The sequence below is a fragment of the Zophobas morio genome, unplaced genomic scaffold (assembly GCF_036711695.1).
Source record: "Zophobas morio isolate AGI-343-1 ecotype UQ-CSIRO unplaced genomic scaffold, CSIRO_AGI_Zmor_V1 ptg000143l, whole genome shotgun sequence".
Taxonomy (NCBI): Eukaryota; Metazoa; Arthropoda; class Insecta; order Coleoptera; family Tenebrionidae; genus Zophobas; species Zophobas morio.
In genome coordinates this window covers 41335-52086 of record NW_026972247.1, presented here as the reverse complement: position 1 = coordinate 52086, position 10752 = coordinate 41335, and the positions used below count along the sequence as shown (strand labels likewise).

At 28.7% G+C, this 10752-nt stretch overlaps 1 protein-coding gene and 2 long non-coding RNA genes across 3 annotated transcripts; all 3 read left to right on the top strand.

Annotated features, from left to right (window-relative positions):
* Positions 1-1163: 1163 nt before the first annotated feature.
* On the top strand, positions 1164-1543 carry LOC135145310 (uncharacterized). Its single transcript, XR_010283406.1, has 3 exons — positions 1164-1214; positions 1289-1401; positions 1453-1543. It is a non-coding gene; the product is annotated as an uncharacterized LOC135145310 (long non-coding RNA).
* A 98-nt stretch (positions 1544-1641) lies between these two features.
* On the top strand, positions 1642-5819 carry LOC135145311 (uncharacterized). The gene is made up of 9 exons (XM_064077424.1): positions 1642-1864; positions 1924-2387; positions 2456-3265; positions 3316-3598; positions 3872-4041; positions 4132-4474; positions 4546-4922; positions 5024-5227; positions 5286-5819. The coding sequence occupies exons 1-9, from the start codon at positions 1693-1695 to the stop codon at positions 5817-5819; spliced, it is 3357 nt and encodes a 1118-aa protein (XP_063933494.1). The 5' UTR covers positions 1642-1692.
* Positions 5820-7419: 1600 nt separating this feature from the next.
* Positions 7420-10440, top strand: LOC135145309 (uncharacterized). Its single transcript, XR_010283405.1, has 6 exons — positions 7420-7476; positions 7547-7610; positions 9627-9703; positions 9761-9832; positions 10234-10300; positions 10353-10440. It is a non-coding gene; the product is annotated as an uncharacterized LOC135145309 (long non-coding RNA).
* The last annotated feature ends 312 nt before the right edge of the window (positions 10441-10752 follow it).

Sequence of the window (10752 nt, the reverse complement as noted above, 5' to 3'; positions counted from 1 at the left end):
TTGAAAAATAGTAATAATAATTTTCCATAACTTGAAAAAATTAATTGTGATTTTAAACACAAGCAGTTTATTACTAAAAGGAGCTTCTTAGTTTGCAGATGTAGACGTGACTGACCAGTCGGGAACGGCTTCGGTTTCACTTACTACAGAAAGTTTTTATGAAATTAACGAAGTGGTGGTGTTACCCAGTAAAAAAGTTAATAACTTTGAGCATCAGCTGCTGTGCCTCCCCTCCAGTGATGCTACTAAATCCGCTTTGGAGTGCGCGGGTGTTACGTTCAAAGTTTCTCATTTAAGCGAAGGTTTTTTTTAACTAACTTTTAAAGGTAAACGAATGTTAGATAACTTTTATAAAAATAGAAACAGTTATTATTAAAGACATGAGCGTTGCCAGCGTTCAAGGGCAGATTACATTTAAAAATACGGGAAACATTCCTTGTCCGGATGCCAATGTTACTGTTTGTTTAATAAAATCTTCCAACAGTGAAAAAACTTGTAAGATTACTGATGAAAGAGGCTTTTACATATTTCAGGCTTATTACGAAGAGGAGTATAGTAAGTTAATTTATTTTAAATCTTTAGTAATTATTAAAAAATGTTTTAAATAAAATAAGCCGTCTACGTGGACTCTGAAGAAAAAATATATCAAACGAATAGTAAAGAGCTGGGCAATGGCGTTAAACAGCATCTTCAGAACAAATACGATCGCTGGGTGTTTTCAGTCGACGGAAAGCTCGAGTATTTAAATTTTGTAAACACCAAAACAAATGTTTTAAAAATCAACTTTTATGGAGGAGAATGTAAAATCCCACTTCTGGGCGCTATATTTACTATAACCACGCCTTCGTGCGACTTTACCACTAATGCAAAAATTGAGGCAGACACCTTATTTACATCACTGAAGCTACCTCCAATGCGGTACACTATAATTATAGAAAGAAACGAAGATCCCACGGTGTCCCCTCTCGATATAAACGATATAAATGAATTTTTTGGCCCTTCTCGTAATAGAAAGGAAGTAGATTTGCGAGAAACGGAGGGCCAAATTACTTTTAAATACGAAGGAAAAGTGAAAACCGAGTTGACATGGAGGACTTCCACAGGCTCACGTAGTATTTACTACTGTGTGCCTGCTGATCTACGTTAACGATAGGGTGCGATAGGTATGAGTCCGGAGAATACTTGCGATAATTATGGCACGGTTTTAGAATCAGGTAGCTGTGAATTGTATTGTTTTCTGAAACTTCCCATCGAATTTAGTTGAGTTGATTAATTACTTTAAACATAGGAAAGTTTTACGTAGCCTCATTTACCTCCAAGCAGTTCTACCCGAAAGGCATGATCTGCTCAAAGTATAACGAAAATGTTACTGCAGTGATCAACGATTTTGTTGGAGAAAATGTTATACTATTTATACTAGCTTTAAAGCTTATAATAATTTTTTTATAAAAGGGTGGATACTGCTTCTCCTCTAGAAAGAATAGCAATATCACTCAAGGCTGTACCCCCGACAAATTTTCTAAACAAAATGGGATTAGCGTTCTAGTAGTTTTAGCTGAAAAACCCAACTATTTTTCTCCTTATAAAAAGTTTCTGAACTTCCAGTTAGTTACAGAACAACGCTATTATCCCATAGAAATTTTTTCGGTGGTAGTAAAGGGCGTCTGGGTGAATAGTAACGACTGGCGCTCCATGGGCCTTCCGCGGTGGCAGCCCCTTATGGTCCTCCATCAGCCGCCAGGAGACTCTTCTTTTTCGACTCTGGAAACTGGTTTTTCTGTTTCAAACGAGTTTTCTATGTACACCAAAAAGAGCACAGATTCAAACAGCAGAAATAGTGTTAAAATTAGTGAAGAATCCGAAGGTAAACTCTTTTTTTTTTCTGGCAGGGTGTATTAGTGACTTACTATGTCTTTTGTTTAGGCCTTTTTTGCGGGGGAGCGGCTGCCGCCATGGTTTGCCACAAGACCAAAAAAAAGTTATCCTTGAACGATATTGGGTTTCTACAGTCGTCTACTATGGAGGACACCTCGTCCTCCAGTGACATTAAGCAAGCCAAGTTTTCTTATGCCATATCAACTTCTTCCTATGCTGGAGCTCGTGGTGGTGGAGGCGACCTATTTTTAGTGCCGAATTTAAGAATTTTAATATTTGAGTCGCTACGCCTTAACGTGGAGGCCACTCCCATTAGTGAGGAGCTTTCCACGTGCTTTATTGAAGTGATTCCTGAGTACCAATGGAAGTTTGAAGATAAGGAAACGGCGGATGCCATATCCTTAATAACCGAGTACGACATTCTTAACAAAGAAATTCCTCGTCTCGAAAAACTAAAGCAAGACAATATGAACCAGAAACTCTCCGGGACCTTCGACGCGGACTTGGATAATGTTTTTTATAAACCTTTTTTTATTTTAGTGTATAAGTTTTAAGTTCGCTTTCATTAAAAAAAAAATAGACCTTATCGGAAGCTATAGAAGGATGGAAAAAAACTGTGGAAATGAATGAGCAGAACAAAATCGAGGCCCTTTCCCGGCCGTTAGCTTTAAATTTAAAGAGCGCTGTGCTTGGACTGGAGTATAAACTCTGCTTTCCCGAAGCGGATATGGCCTACTTAGAATTGATAAATAAAATTCCAGATGACTGCAACAACAAACTAGATATAGTTTTCCAGTATCAAAGGTCCATGGCTTGTACTAAAAGCGACAATAAGTTGTGTAAAAGTTCTTCTCAAGACATATTTAACACCATCTGTGGGCAGCCGTTAGATATGACAGACTGCATGGAAGCAGAAGGAGAAGAGGATCTCGATAGGAGGTCCGTTTCCGTGAGTGGGAATGGAAGCAGGGTTCGCAGGGAGGGTGGTGTAGAGGAAGAGTCGCTTGGAATTATGAACAACTTGAAAAGTAGTAGCATTAATAGGATAACGTTTTCCGGTGGGGGACATTCTTTTACTTATAAAATTTCTGAAATAACTCGCTCGTCGGGTACCACCTCAGAGCGAACAGCAACGAAATTGCAGACAAATTCTATAGAAGCTGGAGAATTAAACTTGCTCTTTGTAAAAACTGTTAAAGAGGATACTGAAGATACGACATATCTAGTAGAAGTCATGCAAGACACGGTGATTTCCAAGGAAAACAGCAAGTTCTTATCCTTTACACTTTCTGATTCAAATATTGGCGATAAGTTTGATGTTGAAGTTTACGAAGACCCGATGTTTGGCACTCCAGTTTTTGTTACTGTTGCTGGTGCAAGCAAGTGTCCCGTAAGTTTTGTTATTGTTTTTTTTTCTGATAATAATAGCCATTTCTGTAGCACGAAGAAAACACAGTGGTACGTGAAAAAATCTTTTTAAGGGCAACTCAGGGGCAAATACTAAACATTGAGAACGCTATGCCCGATGATATCGCTGTCATTCAATTAGAAATTGTAAACGAAAACTTTAATGATGTGGTGACTCCCGTTTTATCATTAGAAAGTCATACCAACCCCCATAATTTAAGAATTGATGTGAATGGAAAGCCCTTAGCCTTGGGCGGACAGATGTATAAGCTACAACCAGGCGGAAAACAAGTGGTTAATTTAGAGCTTAAGCGAGGTATATTAAACATAAGTTTCAATTAGAGGGTTGCTAAGGAAAAGAATTTATAAAAAAAATTAGTAACAATAAGGAAAGCAATATATAAAAATTACTAGTTCAGCTGTATTAAAGCGGCGAGTATCCATATTTACTGCAAAGTCAGGTTGAAATTTTAATAAGTTAGTAAGGTCTCTCTTCTCTCTTGTTTTAGCGGCTTTCCAAACACGTTATGTAGGCTTTACTATAGTGTAATGCTAGTTAACTTTACTCCATTCATTCTACTTTCCAAAGGTTCCGAGTACGTCTACGAAAATGTCCAAGTTTCAGTGAGGTCGCAGTGTGAATGGGAATTAGCCCTCGGAAACGGCATGTTCCGGCCGCCTCTAAGCAGTGTGATCGATATATCCATCTCCTATCTAGAAGAGTGCGTTCCCGTGCGTTGGTGGGGAAACTTGGACGACGTGAGCTGCTTTTGTTATTGCTTTATGAAGCAAATAAATGCTCCTCGTAAACGCTTTTAAAATGATATTTATATATATGAAATTTATTAGTACCAGACTTTTTCGCTGTCTAAGAATCCAACGTTGGGGTTGGAAGATCAAGAAGACGCGCTGGCAGTGGAAATCAAAAATATGGGAAAAACAAGTTTTAAAGAACTTGAACGACTTGAAAAAGTTTTCCTTGAGTACCGACTTGTTGGCGAGCGCGAATGGAGGATACCTTCTAAAAAAGACTTAGAAAATACCGGAAATGTTCTTGCCTATTTTTATAATAAACAACTTGGAATAGACAATGAGGAAACGTCTTCTGGTATCTCAAAGCTTTATTGGGACACGTCCTCCCTCCTTAGCGGCAATTACGAGTTGAGGGTACAAGCTCAGTGCCAGTCGTCAGGTTTTTTTTTACCCTTGTAGCTTACCACGATACCCCAGCCATGTAAATCTAACGGAATTATAAATTAAAAGGGAACAAGAACTTTGATAACACTATAACCAGCGTTATTCAAGGAAAGATTGATAGAATATCACCAGAATTATTAGGCAAGCCCACTCCTTCCGACAACTTCTTTATGCTTGACGGAATAATTCAATTTACCTTTGACGAAATATTAAACTGTGAACTTCCCTATACTATGAGAGCTACGTTAACTTCCAGCTATGAAAGTTCAGAATACTCGGAGATTTACTATTACGACCAGAGCAAGGCTGAAGCTGGCATGGCCAAACTTAATTTGTATTGCAAAGATAACGTAGTGCGAATTTTTCCCACCGCGCTTATTAACCTTGAGGCCCTCATGGGCCAATTAGTGAAGGTTGAATTGTGTGATGTTGAGGATTTAGTGGTAATTACATGAGAAAGTATAATAAATCCCAGAAGCATATTATATTTTTCATCTAAATATTAAAAATAAAAAAATGCTAATAAAAAATAATTTTTTGTAAGGGCAATAAATTAGAGGACTGCGTTACAAACGAATTTTTAGTGGGCGCTACCGAAGTTGACACCGTAGAGTCGGAAGTCACGGTGAAACTGCAAGAGAACAGCCTGGCAGGAAAGTCCTTCTCGCAGATTCTGCATAACTTTGGTGCAGTAGTAAAAAACGTGACGGGCACTAATAAAGTAAAACTTGAGCTAAGCTCAGCTTTGGTAACTCCATAGCATTTATTGTAAAGTAATAATTTATTTAGAGGAAGTCATTCTATAGGACGAGGAAAAGACCAATAACCAAACGAATGCTTCAAATTCCACCAATCTGTTGCGAGAGTTAAATTTAGCTGACGAGATGCGAATAAGAGTCTTGTTTTATTCTAAGAACTCCGGCCCTACGTCATCGGGATATTCGGTGGATGTATCAAAAGACTTTCCAAACGATAATACTGCTGAGCAGGCCTCTCCGCTGCGCTCAATACACGCCCTGAACCAGTTTATGGTTAAACCCAAGCTTAGTAGTGCCAGCGAAGAAGTTTCGGGTGAACTTAATTACTGGAGAAATTCAATTAAAGCTGAACCTTTAGTGCCAACCATTACGAAATCTAAAGAAAGAGTTCCAAATAAAAAGTATACTCCCTGGGACCGGCCACCTAAGGCTCTCTGGATTGCATTGCTTGTCACACTTTCTGTCCTCGTACTCTCATCTTTGCTTAGCTTAATAATGTCACTATTCTATTACAGAAGTAAAATTAAGAGAAAAGTTTATTTAAAATTGATAAGTGACTTACTAGCGCATGATGAGGCCTAAATTTCGGTGGCAATTACTAATTTTAATAAATTAATTTTTTTTTTTCCTCTTATTATTTATTGTATATCTCTACTTTTAAGTTGACCAGTATCTAGCCGCTTTTTTTGAATTTAATAATTATATAACAGCTTAATCTTATAATCTCTTATACAAATTGCGGCCAATAAAAAGTTATACATACAGAAAGATTTTTCTAAATTACGATGCGAATCTTTAAATAATGAGAGAATTGTTTTAATTTTAGGAAGTTGATAGCATTGCGAGTGGAATACTTCCTGTATCAAGGCAGGCTAAGGTTTTTCTTATCGTAAGCAACCAAAAAAAAAAGAACTTTTTTTTTAAGTTGTATTAATTCTGTTTTGCAAAAAGGTTAATATATACAGTTGTTAAGAAGTTGAGTAAAAAACTATAAATTAAAGATCCTAGCATAATACAATAATAGCAAGTAATAGTTGAAAGTAGAGTAATGTAAGCGTACAGACAACTGAATATTAACTTTGTTTTAGAGAATACAAAGAATTACTAGGAAAGTTAGAAAAAACTAAGTAATTAGATTGGAGCATTCTGCTAATTATCCCGTTACGCGACAATTATTTTATAAACTTGTTTTAACACTGCATTTATATTAAAAAAAAAATTGAACTACTACTTTCAGTAAATAAAAAGTTTATAGATTGTAATTTTCTTCAATAGCTCCTCTTCGTTACGTTCGTTTTGTAAAGTCAGTTAACATTGAAGGAGCGCACATACTTTTAACAAGCAATTCGTAAACGGTTAAGCGTAAAAAATTTTCAGTTCTAAAAATCCGTATACTTAAACTCCAATAAATATAGAATCACCTACAGAAGGATAATAAAACGATCTTAAAATCTTTTTCAATAATTTAAAAACAGTTCCCATTTATAATTTTTTTTTTGACAAGAAAAAAGATTTAAATTAACTTTTAGCATTTTAAAAAATTACGTTAAGTTAACTATCTTTATCACTTATTTAATAGAAAAATTTAAAAAAACTACGGATATACACTAAATAATGCTGAGCTGAAAGCTAAACCACTCCAACGTAAATACGGATTTTCTCTTTAGTATCTATATCATGAGTACTTCGATAGCGAGTTTCGTATTAGGCGTCTACCCTTTATTTGTCTTTTTCTTTTTTGTAAGTAGTTTTTTGTTTCCGCCTTGTTTATTTTAATTTAGTAGAAAAATTAAGGTATACTAGGAAATTTGAACTAAGTAAAAGAGCTATTGTATAGTTAAAAAACTTTAAACAAAGATATATTTTTTAAATATTACATGTAACTTTTAAAATTTAATTGAAAGTAAATGAAATATATTTAAAGTTTAAAGGATTAAAGTACACTTTTACTATCTACAATATGTTATGTATAATAAAAATTTATAGGTTTGGAATTTTTACTTCATATATTTTTGGGAAGTGTAGATTCGCTATTAGTTGTTCAGTTTTATATTTTAATAAATTAAATTAAGAATTACTTTAATAAGAAAAAAGAAATAACAAAAAAATTATAATTTAATTTATTAAGGTTTTAATTTATTTTTTTTATTAATTCAAAGTATTCATTTATAAAATTTTTTAGGTAAATATTTATCGCGTTTCTACAATTGTTTTAAATGGTCATAGCAGTTATAAAAAGGTTTTATTTGACTATTCAAATCATTTTTTTAGTTGCATTTTATATTTATAAAAGTTTTATTAAAATGGAGAGCGAAAGAATTGTATAAAGCTGGTATTATCCCGAAGCCTTCTTGGCTTTCCTCTGTTGAAGCGGTGGCCATTTTAAAATTAAATAAATTATATAATAATTATTATATTTTTGCTTTTTTTATAAATTTAGTTAAAAAATATATTTTTCTGTTATTTTTGAATTTTTATAATAACTTTAGGTATTTTGTATACAATTTATTGTAATTTTTGCTTCCACATTAAATTTTTCTTAATAATTTTATTATATTTTTTAATTATATTTAAATATATATAATAACTTTAATATAGTTGGTATCCATTTTACTATAATTTTTTGTATTTATGTTTATAATAACTTTTTTATATATAGTATACAAATTATTATAGCTCTTTTTGCTTATATAAATATCTAAAATATATTTTTAATTCATAATAATTTTATTATAACGTTTATATAATTAGTTTAGCATTTGTTGCTTCTTATAAAAATTTACTTAATATATATTTTTATATTTTCAAAAATTTAATTATTTTTTTAATTATTTTTAAATAATTATAATTTTTTTTGTGTATTTAGTATAAATATTATTTAACTTTGTTTGCTCCCCACAAAATATTTCATTTCTTATATTCATAAATTTTTAATATTTTTCATATTTGTTTTTGAAAAATTATGTTTTTATATTTTCCTGTAGAAATTTTTTTTTGTAGAGTTTACTAAACTCTTACTAATAATTTCTTATAATTTTTTAATTCTAATAATTACAAATTAATTTATTTATTTACATTTTATATTGTTTTATAAAATTTATAATTAATATTAATATTTTATAATTAAATTATTGGAATTCAGATTTTATTTGTTAATTTTATTCTATTAATTCATAATAAATATAATTAGTTATTTCATCTTTTGTATTTTGTAAAATTTTTTAAAGTATTTCATATAAAATATTAATTTCAAATTTTTTTTTTGACATAAGTTATTTATAAATTAATTTTTTTTAATATTTTTTAGTTTTTTATAAAAAATTTTATAAATTTTATATATATATTTTTTATTGAAGGTTATAAATTTAAAGTTATAAGTAATTATTTTTATTTAAATATTTTATTAATTCATAATAATTATATATATATTTTTTAGTAAATCATAAAATTTTATGAATATTGTAAAAATATTATATTCAAATTATTTAAATTTATGTTTCTTATGTAAAAATTTATGGTAATTTTTTTTTAATTTTAAAATTTTAAAATTATTATTTTTATTAAAATTTATTATAAAAATATTTTTTATTACAGCTTTTTTTATTTATTTTAATTATTAATACGTAAACAATATTTGTTATATAAACCTTTATTTTTTAAATTCATTTTAAAGATAATTTAAATCTTTTTATAAAATTTTTATAAAAATAAATTTCTTTATATTTTTTATTTTTTATTTTAAAAAAATAATAAAAAAATTTTTTATATTTTAAAGTTTTATAAGTTTTTTAAATTATTTTTTGTAGTTGTTATTTTTTTAGTACAAAAATAATTCATTTCATTGCATTTTAAAATATTTAAATTTTGTTTTAATTTTTACTTAAAAAGAAATTTTAATTTTTTATATAAATTTATTCAGCTTATAATTATATATTGAATAAATCATTTATTATTATTATTATTATTATTATTATTATTATGAAAACTAACTTTTTTTACAAATTTATTATAAATTTTTTTATTATTATTTTTTTTATAATTTGAAGTTTTATTTATATTTATATTTTTTTTAAAAAGTTAAGCGTTTTAGTTTAAAATTTTTTTTATAAAAATTAATTAATTTATAATTTTAGAAATTTTATTAAAACTTTCATTATTATTACTACTAAAGTTTATGACTTTTTTTAATTTTATATAAAAAACTTTAATTATTTTTAATAGAAGCATTTTTAATTTTTTAAATAGATTTATAATTTTTCATATTATCTTAAATCTTTATTTATATTATTATTTTAAAAAAAATTATTAAATTTATAATCTAAAAAAAAAAAATTATAAAAACTTTTTATTATTAATACCGTTAATAATATTATTATTAAACTTTTCCAGGTTCCTCCTATTGGCTACGCTGGAAGGCCTTCTGGAAAAGTTCGCGAAATTACTTTTCCTGAAGATCCTTATCGAAAGTTCCTAATCGGCCAATTTTTTTCGTGTTTAATTTTTTTAATAATTCTGAATTTTAGGAAATTTTTTGAAAAAGTCCCCCGAAAATATTTGTTGTCTCTTTTTGATTCTGATGAAACTATTTGCGATCGGTATAATAAATATTATTATTATTAAATTAAAATAAAAAATATATCAGAAATTATATTTTATAGTAATAATAATAATAATGATAAGTAATATAATATGCAATGGCTTATATTAATAAAACCTAATAAATATTAATTTTTTAACAAAAGAGATTTTAACAAAATAGTATATATATAATAAAATTCAATAAATATAAATAAATAAGTAAATAATAAAAAAAATAATAAATATTTATAAAATAATATTAATAATAAAATTTATAAAAAAGTATCAATAATATTATAAAAATAAAAAACATATACAATAAAATAAATATTATGATAATAATAATGAAGAAAATAAAAATAATACCAGTATTGATAAAAAATAATAATAATAGTAATAAATAATAATAATATTGAAGATTTGTGCAACGCCAGTTAGAATATATGCTTAAGGAAAATCTTTTAGAAGGAGAAGCTTTTGAAAAAGTTATTATTATTATTATTATTATTATTATTATTATTACTATCACTATTAAAGGCGTATTCCGTTTTACGAGAGGAAAGTTTTGATAATCAAAACTTAAACACCTTTTCAAATGCACAAAAAATATCCGAAGAAAAGTTGAAGGAAATTTTGACTATTTTAGAGACGGATGTACTTTTATTATTATTATTATTTATTATTATTATTACTTAATATATAAAACTGCAGATGCAATTGAAAGAAAAAGAAAAAGTAAACAGCAATAATAAAGAATTATAAGATGCTTATAACTTTAACTTGATTGGCTAATAAGGAATTTCTAAATTTTTTTTATTAACTATATATTTTCTTCTATTTGATTTGGCAAACTACATACAATTTCTTAAAAATTAGTGGTTATTTGTGCTTAAAAGTCGGTCATTTCTTTATTCATTTATTAGGTAAAAACAGGTTT